Source organism: Lissotriton vulgaris, chromosome 7 (genome assembly GCF_964263255.1).
Source record: "Lissotriton vulgaris chromosome 7, aLisVul1.2, whole genome shotgun sequence".
Classification (NCBI taxonomy): domain Eukaryota; kingdom Metazoa; phylum Chordata; class Amphibia; order Caudata; family Salamandridae; genus Lissotriton; species Lissotriton vulgaris.
Window position 1 is genome coordinate 327779443 of NC_141695.1, and position 26820 is coordinate 327806262.

Below are 26820 nucleotides of genomic sequence, written 5' to 3' on the forward strand. Positions count from 1 at the left end.
CACAGTTACTTTCACAACGTTGAATGCTCTCAATAAGTGCTCACTCTTCCATTCCAGACAGAGGTGAACCTAATGCAAACCAGCTCTGGTCAGGTCACCACTGCCACAGTGTTCGTTGTGCCTTAGGTCTCAACCTGCGCCTCACTGATAAGGCCAAGCCCAGCCTGGGGTTGCTGGCATTTCCATTCAGAAAGGATGTGGCCTTGGAGTTCAGGCTCTCTTGCTCCTAGTGGAGCGGGACCATGGCCGATTTAAAATCTGTAGCCGCTCAGAGAGCAAAACAAAATGATGGATTGTAATTTGGCCCAAAAAACATACCAGTGGCAGAGATTCATTCAAGCATTCCACTCATCACGCTAGTATTTCTATCCAACTGCAGCACACTGGGACAGTTACAAGTATGATGAGTAACAAATCAATTAGCACTTGTTTCAGTCAGAAACTGGGGAGGATAAAGGATGATGGAAAGCAAGTAGTGAAACTACTAACAGGAGATCCCATGGAACTTGACAGACTCCCTTGCAAACAGGGTTATGACTGAATCAAATAATACAAATACATGCTTCCATCTGGTTGATACAACAATGTTGTGTGTTTCAGGGCCAACTAGCCCACCAGGAACCTCCAGTATACGCCAGGGGGCTGCGTTGTAGAGAGGTGTACAGAGGGGTGTGGTCTCATTACACCTCTCTGCAACGCAGCCTCCTGGCGCGTTTCCAGAGGGGAAACGCGATGATATGACCTAAAAATGTTGGCGTTGATTCACAATAGCAAAAAGCATCTCTTTGATGTACACAATTAACAGAAAACATCCCAGGCCAATTCCAATATTCTTTCTATATTCTTGATTAATGATTGATGATAAAAACAAAACAGGCAATGTGTTTCGTTCCTTCAGGCTGTGGAACGTCTTCAGGGCTGTAAACAGATTCAACACAGCATCAATTCTATGCAAAAATATGACTGCGAACAAGGAGTACACAAAAGGTTCACCATTTTTTTCCTGTTAGGGAAAAAGATGTATGAATGTGCGAGGAGTTGAAATGAGCACATTTATGTATAGGTAGCCAGTGGAGCTCCCTGGGGTGTGGTGTGATGGGAGTTCTGTGTGGGAGGTTCAGGATGAGTCTGGCTGCCGAGTTCTGAATGCTTTCTAGTCTTCTACAGTGGTCTACAGAGTTATTTCCGAGTACCCTACAGTAATTATGGTCATGCTCACCACAGCTTTAGATTGGCTGACTCACCGTGAAAACATTCGCTGATAAAGAGAGATCTCGATTTCCAAATGTGTGCCAATGACAAGTGGGGGCTCACACTGGGCACCTGAAAGATGAGGCGCTTATAATGTAAATGTACAGGAATTTATATAGCGCAAATCATCAAGCGGTTTCTAAGCGCTTGCTTAGGGAACCTGCCCTGGTATTCCCCTGTGAGATAACCTCGGCAGGGTATCTGCAAGGTGAAAGCCAGGCATCCCGCCGCGAGGGGCCACTGTGGAGATTAAGCAAGCTATTGCCCAGAGTCGCAGAGTGTGAACCCGTGAATCGAGTAGGCACCGGAGCGAGAATTGTCGAGTCCATGGACATTTTAGGACTCAAGACTCCGCCAAGCCGGGAATTGAACCCTGGTCCCGGGCTGACCTCTGCTTCCAGGTCTGCCTCCTCTAACCAGTGAGCCACACTTCTCCACTTACAAGATCAGTGATCTTCAACTTATTGTAGGCGACGTGACTACCGCACCTAAAAACGTCAATCAACTGCAGTTTGCATGTAACTCAAGAGTGCCCAAACAAGTATCACAGCCTGAAGCATACACATTTCTATAGAACACTAAGGAGAGTTTACCTATTGTACCACACCCAACAACGATCATTTACCCTCAGTGCACACATTCATGTACCACAGCCAGCAACATGCGTTTATAACACTGCACTATCCAAACATTGAACCAAAGCATATATAATAGTGTATCAATTTCCAGCAGCAATCATTACACTAGAACATACACACTACTATACCACATCACACTACATCAACTCAAACCACGTTCACCAGTCAATGCATCCAAGGAAGATCAGCATAACTCCCATAAACAAAGTGACTCCCCCAAATACAGCTCGACTTACAGTCCCATACACAAAGTATTTCAACCAAATGCAGCTCTTAGGCAAAAGGACTATGACATCCAACAAGGATCAACCACCTAACTTCAGGTCCGATGAGAAATTAATCCAGCACACCCAATAAATAACCATGAAAGCTCTAATAAGTCTCCCACTTCCCGGGCTGTGCAAAATGATTGGCCATCTAGCTCTAAGCTGACAAAGTTCTTAATGTTTTGTTCTCTGAAGCATTCCCCAAATAACCTCCCAAATCTGGGTTGTGATTTAGACAGTACTCTATAGGTCTTCCCATTTTTCCTTTTGATCAGTTTTTCTTACTGTTGAAAACCCACCATGTCATCATCTCCCACTAACATCTCAAAATCGTGGTTCACGATTTAGTCAACTCAAAACCGTGCTTCAGAAATGCTGTTTTAGCAGGATTTCCACCAACCATCAATTACCCCATTCAAAGCAGTTCTAAACTTTTGTGGGAGACTGATTCACTCCACAGGCAGACATGACCACACCACACCTATTCTTTTCCACCCAACCTTACAGCCAGAATTACTTAAAATTAGGTGCCACGAATAGACATACAAGAAAATATCCTTGCATACCACACTGATCTATTCAATATATCTTTCTCTGTTGCAGCCACTGCAACCTGGAATTCATTAACTCCTCATCCTTGGAACACTGACCTCACACTCAATCTTCCATAAGCATATTATGTCTTACCTTTTCAGTCTAAAAATCCCTTACCTCCCTTTACTACTACCCGCTCCTGAACACTAAAACCCCCCGCCTTTTATCTCTGCCTGCCCATGAAACATCAAAAACCGTTACATCCCTTTATCTCTACCCCTCTAAACCCTAAAAAATCTAAATGAAGCTCTACAAAGATCTTTGGACTTTAAAGCAAGTGTGACTTATTTCATGATTATAAAATGAATAATTAAATGAATACAATACTATCTCACCCCAACTCCTGCCACTCTTTCCTGCACTTATACCGAGCACTTCCAGATAACACCATCTTTGCTGTAGGGTTCAGCAAATTAATTAGCTCCAGCATCTTCTCTGAATAGAAGCTGGCCACACTTGGTGATGTCAACATGTGGTTCAGTAAGCATGGCTTCACCTTGAGCCCTAATCAGCATTATGGAAGCACTGTGGTTACACCAGTCCACCAAAAGGCAAAAAAATCAACAAGGAAGGAAGGAAGGAGGGAAAGCTTTATTCGGCTGCTTTTTAAAACAGACATAAAAGCACATAAAAATTGAAAACATTTTATGGTATATTACAAAATATTAAAAGCATTGGACATACCATAAGTTATACAGTCTAAAAGTATTTACAGCAAGTTTTCTAAAACAAGAGCACATGCCCGCAGAAAGAGGATGCCAAAATTAAGACTCGCCAGTTACACAACATTTCCTCTGTTGAAGCACCTTCTTTAAAAGCATCGCTAATCTCCATGCTGTGTGCTCATCTTCCAGCAGCTGTAGTAAGATAAAGGCTGGGCGACACTTCCACAACCCTCGGTTAAATAAAAGTGGAATTAACCAAACTTTCCTAGGGTCGATATAAAATTTACAAAACAGGACTAAGTGAAAAGTAGACTGTTCAGAACTTTTGTCACAAGGACACAGTGGGAGCACATGAGATCAGTCATTCATTTTTGGAAGTGACGCTAATGTATGGACATTACCCAGTCTAAGTCTAAATAAGAGGAATCTATCAAAGGCCCAGGGTACAAAAGTTAGGTAAGGCTCCATCCCTAGGGTAGTACGTAACAGCGGATGTTGCCTCACACTTATTTTGACATTTCCCCTGCCATTCAGATAGAATCCAATAGTTGGAGGCCCTCTTTCTTTAAGATCTTTCTGGGAATCGCCAACATTGAACTTGAATTTAAAAATATTCCGGATGACCCAGATCGTTCATAAAATCTTGAACAAATCTGATCCAGGGAATCTTGAAAGCCCCTTCCAACCTTAAGCTGTCTTGCAGGATCACCCTATTTAACTTAGTCTGATCTTTGCACCAAATCCTGGGCCATAGAAGTATTGGTTCTAGTTTGATAAGATCGGCAATATAGGGAAGGCCCAACTCCTCATAGCAGACTTAAGAGAAGGAACTCGGAGGTACTGAAAGAATATACCTCAAAAAAGCATTTTCTACAGTTTGTAAAGGAAGAGTGTTTACAAAACCCCACAACCCTGCCCCATAAGTCGCCATGGTGATACACTTGGCCTTATATATTTGCAAGAGTTCTAAGGGTGGTTTCCTGCAAGACTTTTTGGCAAAGTTACTAGGGCTGTTGTTGATCTAATAAATGCAAATGTTTTGGCGGAGATAGTTTGAGCCTATGAGTCTTGCTGATTAAATAAAATACCTAAGTAGGAAAAACTTCTGGTTGCGGCTAACTTCTTCCCATCAACAAACATTTCATGTGCCCTCTGTGTCCCTTGACAACATCTCATATTGAAGGTCTTGGAAATATTTATATTAAGGCCATGATCCTTCATAAAGTCACTGAAGTTCTCTAAAACCTTCTGAAGGCCATTTTGAGTGTGTGCCATAAGCACAGTATCGTCCGTGTAAAGAAGTGCGGATATAGGTCGACCTCCAGCCTGGGGAAGATCTTTGCCCTTCGAGAGTAGCGCTTCTCCTAGTCCATTAGTGTAAAGATTAAAAAGGAAGGGGGTAAGCACGCAACCTTGTCTGACCCCCTCTCCTGATAGGAAACGCCTTAGTGCACTCCCCCCCAGGCCATACCGCACGCTTGCAGTAGCACCATTATACAAGCGTCTTAAAAAGGCAATAATATGGGGATCAACCCCAACTACCTCGAGGACCTCCCATAGCCTATTGTGTCTTACAGAATAAAAGGCTGCAGTGAGGTCCACAAATGCCAGGAACAGACTACCTTTCTTTGCTCTTATATATTTGCCTACCAAGATGGCTAAATTTAGGCTTTGTTCTGTTGTACCAAGCCTGGCACGAAAGCCATACTGTAGGTCGGATAAGATCTGGGTATCCTCTGCCCATTCTTGTAGGCGCTCCAGAATAACCCGCCCGGTTCATTTGACCAAGGAATCCAACAAGGAGATTGGTCTGTAGCATCCTAGGTCATGACGGTCCCCCTTATTAAAAGTTGGGATAATGATTGATTTCACCCAAGTCTTGGGAAATATTGACTTGACGCTAGCATTAATGACTTGGGTTAATATGGACCCCATAAAGAAATGTTGGATTTAAACAAGTCGGCCGGAACCCCATTGGGTCCCGGGGCCTTGCCATTCAAACTGAGTGTTACTGCTCTATTGACCTCTGCTAGGGTGATTTACATGTCAGGCTGATCATTATTGTTTAAAGGAGTGTCAGCCAATCGCAGCAAAGTATTTCCTTGATCATACACCTTGGCAAAGTGATTGGTCCAGGTGCCTTCAGATATGGCTATTTCTATAGAGGGGTCATCCCTAGATGATAGAAAAGGGGCCCCGAGTACCTTCCAGAATGCAGCGCTATCTTTCGCCTGGGCCGCAGAATGTAGGGAGTCCCATGCTTCATTTCGCAATGTACGCTTCCTCTCTTTAACAGCCCATCTATATTCCAATCTGGCCTGCCTAACTCTAGTTGGAGATTTGGCCTGCCTATGCAATTCTTTTTTCAAATTAGAGTGGGTGTCTGTGCATTTCTTGTCAAACCACCCTAAGTTTTTGATTTTATTGCGGTGGTGAACCGTCAGCAAGTTCTTAACCTCTTTGAGATATCCTGAAAGGAGTGCATAATACCAGCATCAGGAGCTGAGTCGCTCATGCAAGTATCAAGAGCAGATTTACAGTTCAAAACCAGCTGTTCAGTCAATACATCAGGGTCCACGTTTGCCCACCGTAAGGTGTAGCCATTTGTTTTATTCAAAAAGAGATTCCACACTACTTGGTTAGTCGAATTTGACTTTTTGGGTCTATGCATGGGCATCTTAATCAATAAACATTAAGGAAAATGATAACTCAGACAGTTATCCCCCACTGTAAAGGAAAGCACCCTATGTGCATACATGCGTGAAACGGATGTATGATGATACAACGCATACCATCACAACCCGGTATGTTACATCGCAGTTTTAACAACGCAAGTTGTTACATCGACTTGCGCTGGAGGGCGCTGGACTTAGGAATAGTGTGAATTATTATTCCAACTCCAGTCTACCCACAGTAGGGAAGGTGTTGGAATAGTACTTCACACTATTCCTTAATCTAGAGCGCTCTCCAGTGCAAGTCGTGGTAACGACTGGCGTTGTTAAAACCACGATGTAACCATACCGAGTTGTAATGGTTACGTGGTAAAGGATGTTTCCTGTATGAAACTAGTATAAAATCTATGGTGGAGGCTAGACCTCTCCCATTAAAAGTATGAAGCATGGATACAGGGGTAGCTAACAACTCGTTACAAAACCAAGTTCACTAGTGAAGGTGAGCTCATTGAACAAAGTCCCTACCCTTGTATAACAAAAGTGGGTCCTATGCTCTCCTTCGTTGGCCAAGCCGCACATTCTATTATCTACATAATTACATAGGGCACAGTTGAAGTCCCCAATCAGCATTATCATTGTATCCTTTGCACTCCCATTGCAAATTGCATTCAGAGCCCGGCTTAGTTTCTTTACCACTGCTCCATGTTCATCAAAGGGAGCATTGTTATAGAGGTTTATCGATATGATGCAATGAGTTGCATTTAATGTCAATTCAATTAGGTGATAGTAAAAATCCCCAGTGGAAATCAATTTTATTTAATGTCAGCTTATTTGAGATGTATGTAGAGATACCACCCATCGGTCTACCCCCCAAGCCTTTCACTGCCTGGGTGTTAAAGGTCAAAAAAACATTTATGCGGAGTGGGTCTATTGCCCAGGTTTCCTGTAAATATAGAACATCAGTATACACTATAAGTTCACACCAAACTGGGTTCTGTAGCTTAGAGCGTAACCCTGAGATATTCCATGGCATAACGGAGCAGGTGGGGCTAGCCAAGTTATGCAAGGGCCCAGTTGGAGTCCACATAGGGGTAGTAGGGTGATCCGTACTAGGTGGCACAGGCGATCTAATGGTGCACTGAGGTTGTTCCAGCAAGGGAGTCAAACTAGGTGGAACCTCCCCTCACCGCAGGTTCCTTTGTACACAACAAGGGTAAGACCCTTCCCGTCTCTTCCCTTGGATATACACCATTAATCAAAAACAGGTCTAATGGATTCGTAACATTACCATCTCCCAACCCTCCATCCCTATCAGTAGGGGATGCCAGTCAGTTGACGTCTTCTACAGAGTAAAGAGGGTCAGAAAAGTGATGTACAGGAACGTTACATCTGTGCTGTAATAAGCCCATGGTATTTCCTTCTTCCGGAGAGTGCTGTGGTGCCCTAGTGGGTTGATAAAAAAAAAGCCCAGGGGGACTACACTTATCCCTCTGCATCTAACCGGCCAATTCCCCACCCTGTCCAATATGGTTTTGACCAAGCCTGGAGACCTGAACAATAACACTACACAGTCTCCAGGCAACAACTTGCTAGAACTTCCAATGCAGGGAATTCGGCACACCATCTTGAACTCAGAAAACAACATGTTAGTTATTCCTGTCTTCATACTCAGAAAGTGTAGCGATTTATTTTTTAGGGTTGACCAGCACTCATGCTCCCCACTAGGCAGTAAGGGTACGTTGGTCAAGACCACAGTATATGGGGTTGCTTCTGGGGGGAGGTGCAGCTGTCTAGGTTCCGATACATTACCCCTGACCAAGTTTTGAGAAACTAATCTCTCATGGATCAACCCCCTAGAACTTGGTTTTAATCTCTCCCCACCTGATGTTAACTGCATTGAGGTGTGATCAACATGATCCTGTCCTCTACCTCACCATTTTTTGCCCCCGAGTGATTATATTCGGTTTATTCGTTGTAGCTCTCAATTCTTGATCTTCCAATGAGGCTGCAAAAGCAGCAACTGCAGGGAAAATAGTGGAAGAGTGGCCCATATCAGGTTGAGGGTTTGTGGCTATGCTCATAACTTTACTTGCGGAGGCAAGCGTGTCATTTTGCATCTCGGTAGGTAAAGGCTCAAGGGCCAGTCTGCGATCGGTCAGAGCAATTTCATGTATTAGGGCTGACTCCGCCCTTGATAAGAAAGCGTCTTAACAATATCATCAGCGTAAAGCCCTACTTTCCTTTCCCATCCGCCGAATTTAAATGAAGAAATTCTTGGATCGACCATTAAGGATTGTGCAAGAGGCTCAATGTATATGTTAAAAAGTAAAGGGGATAGGGGACACCCCTGTCTTATTCCCCTTGTGATCCAAAAGGGCTGGGTACATGAACCATTGACCATAATGCTTGCACTGGGATTTGCATATAGGAGTCCAATTGATCTCCGAAAATTTGGACCGAATGCAAATTTCTTCATGGTCTCAGCGAAGTATGCCCAATTTACTCGATCGAACGCTTTAGTAGCGCCGAGGGTCATAATGGCCATAGGAAGAGAGAACGTAGAGGCTATGTCTACTGCCCCAATTAGGTAGCTCCCTCTCTGTTAGGGCGGCTATGACCAGCCTGCCCTTCGAGCTTAGGAACAACCAGGACCTTAAGCTGTTTAAAAAGCAGTTAAAAACATTGCTTTTTAATTAGTCTTCTTGCCGCGGCATTCACCTCCGCTCTCCTCTGAATAGGCTTTTGTGCCCGGACACTTCCGAGTATCCCTGCACGCTACAAATGGTGGTTAACATAACATATGTTGTAATCAAAAAGAGAGAGGAGAACTAGAGAGACTAGTCCGTTTCCCCAGTTTATATGTTAGCAACCAATGAGAACTAGTTCTGGTTTAAATTGTTTATATGTCTGGGGGTGGAGGAAAACCATTAGGTTTTATGAAGGCACTCACTCACCAACCTAGTTGGTGGCATGCTTCCGCACCCGGAACCACGGCAGGAGTACTCGTCCTGCTTTCACTCTCCGTCGCACCGGCCAAGAATCTAATTGAAGAACCTTTACCGACCCCACCTACCTAAACAGTGGATGCTCCCATCTCAAACAGTCATTTCGCTACAGAAGTCGACTGGTACTACTACATAACGTACTCTCAAGTTTGCCTATTATACCGAGTATTGATTTTGACCGGACTTCTCGTCCCTACGTCTACACTTACTGCACCTGGTCTCGAGCGGGGCCGGGTTGGATTATCACCGGCTCAGCGACCTGTGGCCAGATACTCATTAACTACAGCCCTGAGGAGTCGCCTGAGCTTTGTAACTGCTTGGCGACGAAACACGTGTCGGCTGGCTATCCACAACCATTAAAGAGGAACTATATTACAATTCGTCCTCTTTCTTCTACCAATGTGAACATTTGAACTTTTAATTGTCCATTGAGACAACATTCCTGTACTTTCCATTGGTGTGCAATAGGTCTATCTTTACCCAGCGCGGCCTCACTACTTTGTCAGTGTCTTTGAGTATTGGCTTAGTCTGGGATTAGAGCTTCACAACTTTATTGTATAATGGACCGCTTCCAGGAATTGCTTTGTGTGAAATTCAGAAGGGTTCAAAAAGGATTTTCTGAGCCACTGGCAGCGAGCGAATTGCTTTCAAGGTCCGAGAGATGTGGCCCAAAGGTCGAGATTCAAATAGAGCTTTGAAGCTGTATTATAAATCTGTTGGAGTTTGCACAGTATTTACTACAGTGCAGTGAGTGGAAGTAGAGCCATTGGGTATGAGTAACGTTTGTGATGGTTTGCTTTTGAGGCTGGTAGCCCGCTTGAAAAAGCACAACAGAAAATACAAGACTAACTCTCCTTGAAAACAGCCCTGAAGACTAGAATGTTCATTTCCTCCAATTCTTGAGGCACTCCGTTTTTATTCACTCCACCTGTGAACATTTCATGACCACCTCTTCTTCCAAGTGGCTCTAAAAACGTGGCTCCTTCCCTACTCTGGCAATTGGGCCACTCAGTCCGTAACACCAAACTACAGCATGGAGAAGGCTTTTGATCTCAAATGTGGTCACGGGGAGAACTTGCCAAGATACATATGAAATGAGTGAAACCGGCAACAATCTTTAACCCAACTGAGTGGCACATGCTCACCTCGCCTCAGAAAAAGCCAGCCACTAAAACATCGGCGTGTGGTGATGCAGGGGTTTCCCTTTCTCATTTCCAGTTAGGATTTTATCAATATGAAAAATGAATAATGGAATTGTTTTTGTTTTCCACTTCAAGGCGAGTGTGGCTGCTTTTTCTTTCCCAACTTTTAAAGCAAGTCTCTAACCTTCAAATGCCACACTCATCTCACGTAGAAACACTCCACCTATACACCTCGTAAACCATACATTCAGCCTTGTGCAAACAATTGAGGACAATGCAAGAGAACTATGTTGACACACCATGTGTAGGGTCACCTAGTACAAATTACAGAGAACATAACATAAAATGAATTTGCAAAATGTTGCCCCAACCAAGAGCCCTTGAGAAAAGTGGTTCATAACATAGACCCAAAGACACCGAGTAGGACTGCTCAACTCCAACTCATGGGATGAAATTGGAAACAAGCTTCATTTTCATGGGATGACAGAGCTAACAGGCCTTTTTAATTATAGTATCTTGCAAACAAGTAATAAAAACTATAGGGTGACATCTCGGTCCCAGAAGTAGAGCCTCATAATGCTTTGTGTTATGTATATTTTTAAATGTCCTACTTCACCTATAAGTAACTGAAGACATACTTGTTTCAATAGTGATGCTACTGAAGGGACTTGGAGTGTTGTGCCACACTGCATCCGAGTTCCAAACCTACTACAACACTTGAAGTAAGGTGGCAGGTAAATCCGTTTAGGTTGTGCTGCTTTTGTGGGGAGAAACTTGTCATACCTTGCCTTCTTGCGCAATTGGAATCCTTGATGCCGGCCCCGGGGCCCCGGCCAAGCACCACAGCCTTGCCATCAGGAAGCAGTATAGGGTCATGGTCCCCATCCTGGCTCAGCAGAAAACACTCCATCGACACCAACTCTTTCAAACCTAGGGCAATAAATAGCGGTTAGTCTCAGTCTAGCTCCTCCAAAAGAGGGTAAACATATGCGAATAAATCACAAAGAAAAACCATGAGTTCCTCATAGTAGTGGACCTGTGACAGGCACAGCCCACCTAACCCTGCTAGCCAAGGTTCCATCCCACGTGGTCACCTTCCGCACAGTAGCGGTGATCTCTTTTCAACTAGGCAGGCATCAACCTGTGAAAAACAGCTCCTGTAGGATCCCTCCTCACCTAGGCTCCTACGGTGTGCAATATGGACCCATACTTGCACCATTGATCCTCGGTTAATGTATGAAATTCCTACTGCTCCAGCCAGTGCAGTAAGACATCACTCTACTACTCTACTACAACTGTGTGAACAAGTGCTTCAGCGAGGACAGCAAGTGCTATACAAGCACCATACTACAATCAAGACTGGATTTGCCATACTGGCATCAGGTGTTTTTCTAGGAGGCTGGAAGGGGGGGTGATTTTTTTTACAGGGGGCTAGTCTTGGAGCAGTGCAACTGTTTTAAAAGCACCTGCTGTAGAGCTCAGGCAACAGTAAAAGCGTCAAGATAACTCTGGTGATTAATGTACCTGCTGTAGAGAGGTCTACTCTAGTGGCAGTTCTAAGGTAGCGCAGAGGGTCAACATACCTGCTGCAAGGAAGCTGTACCATGTAAATCACAGAACAATAGTTTATGTTCATAGCTCAGTGGGTACTGCTTTTGCCACAGAGATCCTTCTGTTACTGTGCAATTCACAAGTTACAATCATAATCTAGCGCAGGGAGCTATGAACCGCCGAAGTGCAGCACGCAAACTGAATGGTACAGGGCAGAGAGTAATGTTTTTCCCCGGTCTTTCATTACTCCAATGTTGCAAAAAGGGGTTTCCTTGGGTAGAAATACATTCTTATTGGTCCCATCCAACCACTGTGTTACATTCGGAATACTGATTTTCTGCTCCTCCAGACCAAGCACTTTTGGTCCTTGGTTTCAACATCAACCTAACCTTCAGTGACAAGGTCAAAAAGAAATGTTATGTTACTCATATTTGTATAGCGCCAACCACCACTAATCCCAGACAGCCTTGCACCAGCTCAGCCACCTCACGAGAATGGAGCTGTTCCGATCAGCTAGGGCTTCGTTCGGTCCCACAGCGAGAGGAGTAAAGTTCTGCTCAGCGGTCTCCCTATAACCCTTGAAGCATTACAGGGTGGGCTGCAGGCCATGGACTTACTGAGAACCAACCAGGAGAAAAGCAGTCTCATCACTCACTAGCCTGAGACAGTCGGCATGGCCGTCCTTACCAGCCAGCCTCAAATTTAAACCACAATCTATAATCTCTAAAGCTTTGAATTCCAGAGAGCCATATTATCAAGTGGAAAAACTCTCCTTGTCGACATCATTTCACCACTCGAACCACTTCCTTCACAAGGCTGGACACCCAGAAGGCTAAAGAGAAGGGGCCAGACAACCTTCCTCCTTTTATGCATCCCTCATCTCCAAAGGACCAAACGATGTGCAGCATGGCCATAGTCTGGTTAGATCAGTAAGATAGTCACACTGCAGCGGACTGCCAACCACAGAAGGTGATCGGACACTGTAGTCGCTCGCATTCTAGTTCTAAAACAGGCTTCTCCAATGAGCATCTTGTGAGCGACTTGTAGGTCTCCAGATACCTGTAAATGTCTCTCCTGTGGGCAGCCCAGCATACTAAATTAAAAGTGTTTGCTTGATTGAATTAGTACATGTATCACAAACTTGAAAAGTGTGTACTTGAGGCTAAAATGTGCACATTTTCTCATAAACTGATGTTTTTTTTAAATGGCTGAATTTCCCAAATATATTCAAAGTGGATCTATGAGTGACAAAGAATTTGGCTTTGGAAGCTTATTACTAATATTACCCTGAAGCCAGGGACGTTGTAGCTAGGTCTCTGAGGTATTACCCATGTAGAACTATATCTCATTCATAAAGCCTTTTTTTTTTTTACAGTATTTACATTACGGCTGGAAACTCTGCCCGGTGCACTGAGGTGATTGATCACTGCTGGTAATCGTGCTTATGGAGGCCACTAATGCCATCTCGTCTGACGTCACTATTGCAATATTAGCAGCATCAGTAGCTTGGAATAATTGCCATTGAAATGATGTAGCTCTTATTACAGAAGGGGTTGGACACACCTGTGCTAGAGCCTCTGGGGGGCAGCTGACCACGCAGCATGGCTCAAACTACACTACAGCCACAACCTACTGCACAATCCTGGGCTGAAATACAACAGTCAGGGAGGCAGGACCCTCTACACAGCGAGGCCAGGGCGTGGCCTCCTGTCCCGACTCCACGCCTCAGACCGGAAGAAGTCTTCACTGCAGCCCTTCCGGCGCAGTCTGAGTATACGTCTGTTGTCACTACCCTTATTCTCTGCATCTTACGACTGTCCGTCCGGCCGGGGACCCATAGAACTGAAGATCGAGAATCCGTCAGTGTCCGCCCCATGGCATACTTCAGCCATCGCTCTCACGCTGGGAGCGCTCTGAAGTGGCATCGAAGGGGAACAAGCACTTCATTTCTCCCACCTATACAACAATCCATGAAGGAGCAGAGACCTACCTCTTCAACCCGCACCTGCCGGCAGCCAACTGACCTTGGCACGCACTGTTCGGAACAGCCGACTTCTCGTTCCGCCCTGCCCCGCCCTCCATTCAACCCTGCAGTAAAAGCTTCTTCCTGCATGTACTTTCATGGAGCTGCGTAAACAGATTTGCGTTCCACATGTAACCATGGTTTGCCTCATGGGCGTCCGCAGGGGGGGGGGGGGCAAGGAGGGGCGCTTGCCCCCCCCCCCCCTGGAGCACCCCTCCTTGCCCCCCTGCGGACGCCCATGAAAACCGTGACTTCAAGACGGTGTTCTCACTCTCTTTCCTCTCCTTTCTTTTATTTGCTTCCCTGTGAAATGGATCCAAAAAAGAAAGACTCTTTTGCTAGAAATGTCGTATTTTTCTGACATTTTAATTCCAAAGTGCAGCATTGGGAATAAAAGGCTAAAAATATGATAAATAACTAAATAAAGTAAGACAGAGTGGTAGCAAACTGATTTTATTCACACCAAAACACATTAGCGCCACTTTTACAGAGGTTGCCAGTGAAGCGCTGTTTTCTTGATTTTGTTTTCCCTGGACTTGGAACGATTGCACCAATCCTGGAGGTACTGCAATGTGTGGATTGGAAAACAAAATGCGTGCTGCGACTCTGCGTCCAGGTCTTTTTACCATACCATTGAAATGGGTCCCCTCTGGGTCCTGTAGTTGTGTCCTTAACTTTTCAGGCAAAAGCAATCACTGATTTCGGAATAGTGAGTGTAAAAGCATTAAGGTAACCATGTTGTTTCTGCTTACATTTCCCATGGTTTGCTAAATGTTGCATTCCCTATAAGTGTTTGCTTTTTCCAGGGTGTTGGTACTTTTTTTTTTGTAGGCCGCATATTGCTCTTGTCTAGTACGTAATTTAAATTGAGCCGCATCCAGGTGTTTATAGCGGGCAACAATTGGGTTGTAGTTGAAGACAGTGGGAGTTTTTCTCAGTGGGGCAGTACGGTGTTCAGTGGGGGAGAGGATGTGGCACTATGGTCAGAGCTGCTGAATTTGGACCTGGGAACCAGGTTCAGCCTTAATAACCAGTCCACCAGACAACTCTCCTGCGAGACCACAATCACATGCTAGACCTTAGAAGGCTTCGCAACACCTTAGAAGCCCTGGTGTCTTCGCACCAGCAGGTGGACCCTAGCATAACAAGTGTAGGTTAACCTTCAAGGCTTATCCACCACTATCCATACTGAAGTTCACCTCCAGTCTTGCAAGCAGAACTTTGAAGCAGCACGCCCTAGAACAATAGTGACTCTCACTGATGTCACAGAACCCTTGAGAAGGGCCAGCTCTATGGCGGTGCAACCAGTGTGACCGCACCGGGTACTGACTTTAGGTGGAAGCATCATGTTTGCAAGTATATTATGGTTTTAAAAACGCTTGCTGCCTCCTTCCTGGCCTCCAGCAATTTTCGGCAACAATAAAAATGTCATGATGACTCTGGTGATTAATGTTCTTCCTAGAGAGAGAGATCAGAATTTTGTCTAGTGGAAGTTTTGACTCATGGGAAGGTAGCTCAGAGGGTTAATGTTCCGGCTGCAAAGAACATGTGCCATGCAGATCACAAAGTGCACATAATGTAAATAGGTGAGTGGGTACTGCTTTTGTCAGAGAAATCATTTTGTTACTTGCAGTTTGTATGTTAAAATCCTAACTTAGAACAGTGAGCTATTAACGGTCATCTAAGAGCTGCATACAAACTGCAAGGTATAAATGAGAGCGTTATGTCCCCCCCCCCCCCCAGTCTTTGATTATCCTAATGTCCCAAAAAGTGTTCTTTTGGACCGAAATCTATTCTGATTATTAAGGAGAACGCCCAACCATGGTATTATGTTTTAAATTCGGAGTATTGTGTTTCTTCAGACCAATCACTATAAAACTATACGGGCTACTAGTATGGTTGTCAAGTGACTCCTACACCTTGTAGTCCTTAGTCTTATGTAACATTTTCTATACAGTGATGTACACACATATTGATTGTCTCTGTGGGCTCGGAGACAAATGGCTCGTGTTTCCACATTTTATCGTATTTGGTACATTCTGTGATTAGAAGCATATCCCACTTTGTGAATATATTTTAATCTCAATAACTCATTATAACCTTAAATAATCATGTGTATCCATTGGTTGATTAAACTGGGCAGTGAAATGCCAAACAAATACAAAAAATTGGGATGTCTGCGCATTCTGGCCACAACTCTGGCTCCACCCACAGATCCAATCCTTGGGTTATTCCCGCCCTCTGATTCTCCGCCCACTGTTCTCCTACTTTTTTCCCCCACTTCGACCACTGTGTAAGACTCAGCATCCCTGGACCTGTGATGTGCCGCCGCTGCGGGTGCCGCATGTGCCACACATTTACGGTGCAGGGCTCCCGCATAAGGGAGCTGGCCATTATTGTATCCCTAAACATGTGCACGTTGTCAGTTTGACATTGACTACACGTAGAGGGACTCTAGGTTTCTTTTAAAAAATATAGCTAACATTTGGACCTATACATTTTATTTTGTATAAATTAATTGAATGTGTGTAACATTTTGTAATGTCCGGGGAATTTTAGTAAAGGGAGCACCCCTTGGCGAATCACTAGCGTGTGAGATTGCTGTATTATTTATTACTGACTTTGACGTTGTGCTTTAACTTTGGATAACATTTATCATGAATTCTAGCGCCAAGAAGCCAATATTGGTAAATATGTGCGCTACAAATAATCCCTAACATACACTGTGCATACAGTATATTTTATCTGGTGCTTTAATCATAGGCTGTTTTAAAGTATTCGGTGCTGAAGACAGCCTTGATTGGTGTTGGATCGAGGACCCGCAAGTCTGCACACCTAGCAGACCGAGATAAAGCAGCTTGTCAGAAAGTTTAGCATTTTCCCTACAGGCGGTGTTTGTTGGCCTGTGGCAGGGTCAGTCACATGTCCTGGATTCCTGTCATTTAATTGAGTCTATCCCAGTTCTGCGCCCCAGTGTTTCTTGTGCCCCACCTGGCACACATCATGTCGGAGAATGGTGATGACGTTAACATTTTGCCCCCCCCCCCCTGGAAAAAAGTCTGCGGACGCCCATGGTTTGCCTAGTGCGTATAACCATTTCCTCATTTTATTTAAAGCGCCATATGACCCTCTGGGCAAAGCAGGCGCTAGGTAAATAACCCTAACACAGTGAAATCAATGGCAAGCGGCAGATTTTCATATAGCCTATGTGCTCTGAGAGACGGCAGAGGTAGGCAAGAGTCAATAAAATGTGCAGTACAGCCCAGCACGAGACTGATCTCTCTTCGGAATATCGCCGTTTCACAGGTGCCATCTTGTATGAACAGCTCACGATTTAGCGTCATTTTATTATGTTAATTTATTTGTTATATTTGAAAAATAATCCTCAACAGAAGCCGAAACGCATTACTCCAACTTAAAGAACACTATGTAGATAACAAATATTTAAAAATAAATTATAATGATTAAAACATACATGCTTCAATGCTACATAAAATCCGCACGTGTCATGGTCTGGGAGTATATTGATTAATAAGAGTATATCCTTCATTATGGCGAGGACATTTTAATCATAACTATAGGAGATTACACTTGTTCAAGTCTTTTGCCGTATAAATTTCAATCTACGGCCAAAAATGAATGAAAACCTGCTTTCAAAGAAGATTCTAGAAACTCCAAACATTTTTGGATGAAGATCAAACATTTCTTGCTACAAAATATATGACGAAAAATTAGATTTCTAGGATTCCTAAGTGCAGGGCATATAACAATGATGTATAGAAACACACAGAGCGCACTGTCACCACGAAGGACACCCTGGCGCTCGGTGGGTAAAAGAATCAAAAGAACAGAGAAATTAAGAAGAATTAGAAAAGAGGAAGGTTTTTAAAGCCTTTAGAAAGGCAACACGAGGACTAGTCAGATGAAAGGAGAGTGGGAGAGCATTCCTAGTTTTAGCAGGAATAAACCCACAAGCATTTGCTAAACCAATAGGTCTCATCTACAACAGCTATTAGCTTTGGTAAGGTTTTGTAGCTATGTTGTACCCAAGCGTGGCCGAGGAGCAGCGTTGCTACAACTGATTAAAAAAAGTTAATTAATGCTGGCCATGTCATAGCGCTTAAAAAAAAAAATATATATATATATATATATATAGCCCTCCGTGTTGCACCCACAAAAATAACTCTTTAGTAATGGTAGGATTAAACTAAACAATTTCTCTGGGAGCACATTTATATGTTAACTTTGCAATGTAAAGGCCTGTAACACAGATGTGGAAAAAGAGGCACCGAAATACAACAAGGGTAGTTTGGCTTTTTATGAGACAAGAGTTGGGGCCATTTGGCCATTTAGTGCCTAAGACCATAACACCCAATTATTGCTAAGCAGGTCACCACTTGCTCTGAAAAAGCTAGGTCAGAAGGTGTATCAGGAAATTATATCACAGCTTCCTAATTAGTCATTGTCTCTGTAAACCGCACTAACAACACAACCCGTTCTAGACCTCTCATTGAGGGCTCTTGTCCCATGAATTTACTTGTTCTAGACAAAAGGCTTTAGAGAGAATTTGGGTTCACTTTGAGATTGATTTCTGGCCTATTCAGGACTCAGAAGACAATCATAATATAACTTTCATCCTCATAATCATTAACAGAGTTAATATGCTGGAACAGTTAAAAAGCTTAAAGCAACCTGAACAATATAATCTGAGCATCTTGACTTTATCCGACTTGACGCAGACCTAGAAACTAGAAAAGTTTAACATGTATTACAAGAAAAAACACAGGTTCACGATTGAAGTTACAATGAATAAGAGGCCATCTGGAAGGTATGGGCTCAGTGTTATAAACAGAAAGTGTCCAGACCCTTCATCTAAATGACTGCTCCAGGCCCATGTTGGGGGCACACAGTGGCATGGTGCTGAATTTTCATGGCCTAGAAGATCTTGTGTCAAATGAGATAGATATCTTCTTGCAGTCAAAGTAAAACAGCTGGGAATAGATGAGAATGGTTAGTCACCCCCGGAAGTACCGTGAGCACTGATAGAAGATGTTTGGATTATCAAACCATTGAGTCACCAGGGCAACACCTTGCTCCCATGAACAAAGTCCAACACAACTTTAACTTGCAATCAGCAAACAAATCTCTGGCTCGGATAAGGGAATGTTGCTGGGATCCGCACACAAGTGCTGGACTGGTAGGGGATGGCTTGCTGGAATTATTCAAGACCTGTCATGTTATCGGTATGTCTATGTCTTATGTTATTTTACTGCTTGTTGTCTGCATGGAAACCTGTTGTTTCCTCTCTAGTGGATTCACCCATAACCCATCCCTCCTGGATGAGGTTGTTATTTCTATACATGTCGCCTTGATTATTGCATAGCGCTCTGATACCTGCATGGGTCATGTTCGCACAATATAAAACTTGATAAATAAATGAATAAGAGTCTAGGACGTGGAACTGGTAATTGTGTTGTCCAGGCGAAGTTTGCAAATAAGACGGGCCATGCAGAGGACTGGTGGGTCTCGAAACCTCACACTTGACATCACAGTAATGTGATCTAAACTTCCACCAAGGGTGTTTTGGCGCAAGATCAATTTTACAAATACAACTGTTAATAACATGAACTTTTTCATAAGTAATGTCTCTTATTCCCCACATCTTCTTAGTTCGGCAAAGATCTGTCCTCAGTTGAAACAGCCTTCCTGGTGGAGAGCTATTCATCTCCCTTCATGATAATTACTGGGGATTTTATTGCCAACTTGTTTCAGAAGCGGGAAGATCAGCAGGAATAATTATGTTAGATGAATGATTTGGTATATTGGCATCGCAGTCTCAGGGGCAAAGGAAGCGAATGTAAAAGGCTCTTTAAATGTGTGTGATGTGTGTAAGTAGGAGTCCAGATAAGTGGAGGTCTCTAAAAGGAGATGTGACGTTTAAGGTAGGCAGGGCCAATACTGTGTAGTGCTTTGAAGGAATGAGTGAGGAGTTTGGACTGTGCACGTTTGTGGATCATGAGCCAGTGGAGCTCTTTGAGGTATAGCTCAGTGTGAGTGCTGCATGGGAGGTTGAGGGGAATTCTGGGTGCCAAAATCCTGATGGTTTGTAGTTTTCTGTTGAGCTGCTTGCTGTTTTTTTGGCATCCTTGCTGTTTCTGTAATCCTGAGTTCTAGTGAAGATGTTGTGTGCATGAGTTTTGCTAGCGCTGCAAACTCAAACCTCAGAATCACCTTTCTGAAAGAGTTGTTGGCGGTTAGGTTGGTGCTGTCTGTCTGAAGCAATTTAAGTCCATGATCGCTGCAAATTCTGGGGCCGGATACATTGAGGGATGGGGGCCAACAAAACGGATCCAGACTACCATATTGCATTAGGAGACGGGCAGCCGGGTATCATGGACCATTATTCTAGCACTAACGGGGACTACCTACAGGGAGAGCAGCGGTCCAGGGATACAGATTTTCTTTTACTGCTGCTCTATCAATAATTATTGTATTGTAGCATTTACATAGTGTTTCATACTCCACTGTGTGAAGATGGAGTGCATTATCAGACGGGTACAAGCTGCACAATGGGAGAATGCGCGGTTGGTAGAGGCTTGTATTTGTTGTGGTCCTATGTGGGAAGCATGTTGGTGTAATGCACGAATCACCAGACAGGTGCTTGTATCTTGTCTTGGGGACTGCATCTACCAGTTACATAGAGGGTGTGTGAGTGAGAGGCACACACATTAAAATTATATGTAGCACTAAAGCATACAGCAGCTACACGGCATTAGCCTAGCCAGAGAGGCAGCAGACACTGCATGCATGTAAACCAAAGAAAGGGGGTGGGGTCATCAGAGAGTACCACAATAATTATGTTACCATGCACAAGGTGGAGATGGTGTAAAATGAGTAAAATTATGCCATATGCGTAGGATTGGTAGTTAGTGACTTGAGCAATAACCATGCACCTTTTTTAAAGGCAGGCATAGTACCTGCTGCTATACAACCTCTTCAAGAAGGACGGAAGAAGCGGAGGAGGAGCCATGCTTGACAATTCGAGCAGAAACTAGGAAATCTTCAAAGGTCCAGATATGACCTCCTTCTGCAAGGCCAAAAGAAGCCATCATTTTGAGCAGGGCAGGGGTTTGTGTGCTTCTCATGCTCCAAAAGCGGTACAAAAGGGGGTGGTAATGGACGGAGCATCTGAACCAATCAAACACTCACACCCAGTCAAAAGATCTGGGTTTAATCCAGCACCGTTCTTTAGCCCACTCTGCCACCCCAGTTCAGACATGGCTACATGCAAATCAGTCTGACCCTGTGCCGCATGGGAACAGTCCAGCCCGAACTGCCAAGCCATGCCTTCCCTGGACCGGAAACAAGCTTCAGAGGACCGGTTTCTAGCATTCCAGCCGTCTTCAGCCCGGCTTGCTTGAATCCTGTGGCAAAGTGAGCAAGGGACTCACGTCTGAGCATACCCTGCCACACTTATGGCGGCCAAAAGCGGTACAAAAGGGGGTGGTCATGCTTCAAAGGCAGGTGAGCCCCTGTCGGTCAAACCCTAATAAGGTCCTGGCTCAGAACATACCCAGACCTGCACTTCCACACATGACGGTGAGTGCCTTCTGTTGTCAACCCTTCAGGTGAGCTCAATCCTTTTTTTAAGATCTCAGACACAGTTGCTAGTTTTACATAAGGGGCATAATGTACCAAGGTGCAACGTTTCCGCATGTTAAAGAAATACACTTTTTTGAATTTTGCAATTACTGTATCATATCTTTACATTATGTTTGTTACTGTACATGCATGCATAATATTATCATAGCTTAGCTCCTGCACGGGCTCTCACAGCCAAGCCAGACCCTAGGCAGGGCTACAGCTTGGCTCGCCCTAATAATTTGGTGGCGAACCCAACTATATTTGTTACACTGGTTTAGTACATGGAGCCGTCAGTCATTTGGTAAAATGATTTGAATAAGGCGAGGACTGGAGCCATGGAGCTCTGCTTACATGCACCTATTTGCCAATCTACCACGAAGGCTTCGCGTAGCACATACTTTAGAAAAGTGTGTCCAGTGAAAATACATTTCGAATATGTGATCCCAGGGCAGGATCTCCAAGCCATTGTGGTTTATCCTTCTAAGTCAGCCTCTTTTGCAATGGAGGAAAGGTCTGGGTTTGGTTCAACATTCTAAGTCAGCCTTATTTGCAATGGAGGACTCTGGCACAGGACCATTTGTAGGTTGAGCCTGAGACAGCGTGCATGCGTTGCTCTTCCAGACATGCAGTATCTCATCTATGGGCATTGATCACACCTCTGGCTTCCCATTGGTTGCTTTGTTTGCTTTTAAAAATTCCCTTCCTTTCAGTGGTTAATTGGATCATTTGTCCCGTATTTCGGTGGGTGGTTCCCGCCCCAAGTGACTGGCCCGTTACGTGTAGTATTGCTCTTCGGTTTGATTTCATTACATCGTTGGACTTCTTTTTCAGTGTTTAGGTATCGCGCCTAGAGTTGCCAGGCGCAGCACTCCTCGCGCAGCGCGAGACCTCTTGTACGGCGTTCTGAAAGCTGACCACATGCTTGTGCATGTGGTTTTGCTTTCGTCGGCTTCCATTGGCTTTTGCGTGCGTTTTTTTAATAACTACATCACGCAATTGGGCAAAGGCGGGCGCATGCCCCGCCTTTGCTCCGCCCAGTCCCACTGGTGTCTTTTACGCGCATCAGCGCGGCACAGACAATAGGCTCCCTCGGCCCAGCTCCTCTGTGGTGCGCTGGCTATGTGGTTTCAATTATCGTGCCCAGACACAGGCGCTATATGAAAAACACATGTTTCGCTGTGGCTCGCGCGTGCACCACTCGTTACTGGTTGAAACGTTTCCTGAGTCTGTGACCTGAGTGCGTGTCTATTGGAATTTCGTGCACAACTTTACTGCTGGTCCATCTCTGCCGGCGAATGTGCCACCCTCCACGGGCCTGGTTCACAGAGGAGTTTTCTTTTTTTTGGATGCATAAGTGAGGGAACTGCCTGCCGGCCATCTGGATTTATGTGATCTGAACTGCACTGCACCCAAGGAGGTCTTCAATTGGGACGGCACCAGTGACTCCTTATCAGATCTGCTCTAACGCCACTCAAAGCTAAGAGACACACCTTAGAGTTAAGCGTGCACAGGGTCATTTGTTGGAGGACACAGCTCACGTTGCAGAACGCGGGGTGGGGAGTCTGTTCAGTGACCGATCCGGGGCGCTATTTGCCTCCAGGACCAGTGTGGACCGAGGTTGCATTGTGATACTGGTTGACCCTGGTCTTTCTTACAACTAAGGATGCACATGGTGACAGCTTCAGACTTTCAGTGACATCACAGGTGAAGGGAAGTACCACCTGGCAGTCTATTTTGAACAAGCCATCGTACATTGTGGCACTGAAAGGCCAGGGGCGGGTTCACATTTTCCACGGTATTCAAGAAACATACTGGCCAACGTGGATTCCTACTCTTGCATTTTAGGAATTTGTTTTTATGGAAGAATCTGTGATAACAGTTGTTGTAATTTATTTTGATCTATGTTTTTTTAAGAGGTTATTTCCAACATTTAATGTTCAAGGAAAGGAGAACGTTTCTAGTTCAGTACAAAATTGATAACAACTGCACTGACCTCCGTCATCCATTTTGTTTAGTGTTTTTAAGTTGTGTAAGTATGGAGATGCTGTAAATTCAAATTGACTGCCCCTTGATTTCTGTGTCTTCACGTTTTGTGAGTAGGAGCAGAAGAATACATTTGTAATTATGCATTCTCACACTACATTGTTTTATAGAATGTTTTTGGTTCTATCCTGGTAAGTTGATTAGTTGCATGTTTCTGGAGTAGGTGCTCCATGATCTTTAAAGTACCTGAAATATATGCACATTACCTCGTTATTTCGAAAGGGATTCTAAGAAGCTACACCTTCTTGCACTATTTCCTTCAATAGAAGCAGATATTCAAGCTGCAGTTCTGGAAATGCTATCCGAACCGGGCCGCTCATTTCATCACCTAGAGTTGAGAGACCTATAACATCCCATTTCCCAAAACCTTCCAATCGAGCCACCTGCCGCAACGGCGTTTCATGCCACAGTGGTGTCCACTCAGTTAGCTTCACTTACCACCCCATATGCCGCAGGGAACTCCGACAGCAGAGTCTTTAGAAGTTTGCGGAATCGTAGATGAATTGTGAGGTGGAGTAATAGGAGTATACGTCCACAGCCGCAATTCCTTCACTATAGCTAGTTTGAAAGCATCTGGCGTGTGCAGTGCAAGGGGTATCTCCATTCCAGAGGAACCCTGAGAGGATGGAGTTGATCTGCCTGAACTAGCATCTGTGGGTGGTATAGGGATAATTCTGTAGCTGATATCATAGACTGTCATTGAAAACAATGGGGTAAACCCAATAAATCAATAGGACCTGGGTAAATGTATATATATAGAGAAAGTGGTCCTAGATACAATTTTTAAACAATGCAAATGATATGAGTATTTCTTATTCTCAATCAACAGATAGTCAGACTTAATCTGAACAAACAAACACATGGAGATGTATTATTAGCTAATTCAGCTATAAATGCAATAAACCCAACACAACAGTATCAAGACAAATTATACTGCAGTTTATTTACATATTCATAAAATTTCAACGAGAGGAAAAAAGGGAAAGTTGGTGCTCATGTGATGAGAAGAAAAAGCTGTAAGCAAAGATTTAGAATGATTCAGTGCAAAAAAGAAAATATTTTTACATTGCACATATAAAGCCTACCCATACACAGTATATATACACTATTATACAGGGGGACAGGGAGGGACTGGTGTAGGCTTTAAGAAATTAAAAATGGGGGATCGTCGACGTTTCGACCCTGGCGCAATACGGGAAAATCACGACCTCTGCTGCGGGTCTTCTTCAGGACAGTTGGGGGACGGGGGACGGGGAAGCACCTGTAAGGGTAAGTATAAATATATTTTACAATTTATTATAAAGGGATTCCAGTGTTTAAGGAGTTAAACGGAGTGTTGGCTACATTACCACACAAAACTGTGAAGGTGTAGCATCCAGATCAGTTGGGCGGTACACCTATGGGGGGTAAGAACAAACGGGGAGACTGTTAGCCCATCTCCAAAGGCACAGTCATCCCACAACCAATGTGTCAACCAAGAAGTGTGTAGCCCAGTTAAGACTCACCTCTGACTCAGAAGTTCAGTTGAAAAATGGTTGGTACAAAACGAGCAGTCGATATCAATCGTGCTACATAAGGGAAAGCGGATCCAATCAGTCCCATGGCACAGTATAGTGACCAGCAAGTAACTCTCATAAGTAAAGAACACTCACCCTAGTCCGGTAAAGCGGTGAACATTTAACCGGTTACTGAAGGCGAGGAATAGGTTGTTCTAGATCTGGGGGACCTGTTTTGGTGCAAACAAACAGGTTTGAGTCCAATATTTCAAATTGCCACAACTAATGAAGCATAGTTACAAACACTAGCGGTAATTGATGCCAATATAATCGGTTTTAAGACAAAGGCATCCGCATGTGATCACTGACAAAGCAATGTCAGGATTAAGGTTAAAAATTACCTTAAAGTAGTTCGTAAGTCCCTGTATATCGTAGTGGAAAGCCGTAGATTTAAGATTGGTAACTGTGGGCTCAGTCCGGCACCTCCCGACTCTCACATCCGGGAAAAACCACGTGATCGGGCAACCGCCAATCACATCTATTAGTGTATGAAGGCGCGTAAAGCTCAACAAGGGACTAATGAGTAATGGAGGTAAACAAGGGACTGAGTTCATTCGAACCGTGACAAAGAGTAAACAAAGGACTAAGTTCCTTTGAAACGAGAGTGACGGTACATGGGGATAGATACCGATCTAAGTATCGAACCATCTCTCCCTGTTGCTTCAGATTTAAAACCCAAAATTTCAAACGGACATATTACAATTCGTCATATATCATGAGTAAATGCAACCACATTTTAACAACAATTCTTTTTATAAATGGGTCATAAATTGCAAGAGAGAAAATAACAGTTATAATAACGAAAATACAATAATTAACAAAACAATACAGACAATCACAAGCGACAGTATGTATCCGGAGCAGTTTCATGGGGAAAGTGCAATAGCTGCAGTAAAGAACCCATTAACAGTGGATTGCGTATAAATTGGGATGAGGGTCTAAACAGATACAGCGTGGCACAGATTCCCCCTCACAGTGAAATGAAAAACCACAAAGTAAACAGAAGTCAGCCAATTGGCAATAGTGCCATTTGCCTCATTACTTCCTCTTGTTCATTCAGACCCCTATTCACAGTATCGAAGAAATGCATCCATCTGCATTCACGGATGCTAATGGACTGTGCCAAGTTACCTCCCCTAGGGTTGGAGTTAACTTTCTCAATTACACACCATCTAAGACTTTCAGGGGTGTGGTTAAATTTGACAAAATGATCAACAAGGGGGGCTCCCTGCACTTTACACCGGACTCTACTGCAGTGTTGCAGGATACGGGTTTTCACCTTCTGAATAGTTTGCCCTATGTACATAAAGCCACAGGGGCAGAAGATGGCATATATCACACCCATGGTATTACAATTGGTGTGATTTTGTAGGGTGTAAGTATAGTCATTATAAGTGCATTCCTTTATTTCCAAGGCCATAGCACAGGCCTTGCAGGATCCACATTCAAAATGGCCTACTACAGTGGGGAGATTCCATAATGTAGTCTGATTCTCTATAACTTTCTTATGTAACATAGAATGCACAACATAGTCTCTCACGCTCTTTCCCTTACGGAAGGCATGCATAGGAGGGTCCGGCAGGCCTGTCTCTTCTGCCACCAAGTGCCAATGGTTATTGACAATCCTTTTGATCTCCGTACTCCTGGTGTTAAACGTAGTGACACATATCAACCTCTCGTCCTCAGTCTCCTTCCTTATTTTGGGTTCTAACAATACCTCTCTATGGCAAAACCATGCTCTTTTACGAGCCTTTTTTACCAGGCTCCTTG

General features: G+C 44.1%; 1 protein-coding gene across 1 annotated transcript in view; it reads right to left on the bottom strand.

The window, feature by feature from the left end:
* LOC147701492 (bifunctional polynucleotide phosphatase/kinase-like) overlaps positions 1 to 13876 on the bottom strand; it is a 101206-nt gene extending 87330 nt beyond the window's left edge. Inside the window, exons 1-2 of the mRNA XM_086930184.1 lie at positions 13775 to 13876; positions 11017 to 11163 (exon numbers count right to left, since the gene is read on the bottom strand). Coding sequence (XP_086786310.1) covers positions 11017 to 11143 — 127 coding nt within the window. The 5' untranslated portion in view covers positions 11144 to 11163; positions 13775 to 13876. The remainder of the gene's footprint in view (positions 1 to 11016; positions 11164 to 13774) is intronic.
* Positions 13877 to 26820: the final 12944 nt, after the last annotated feature.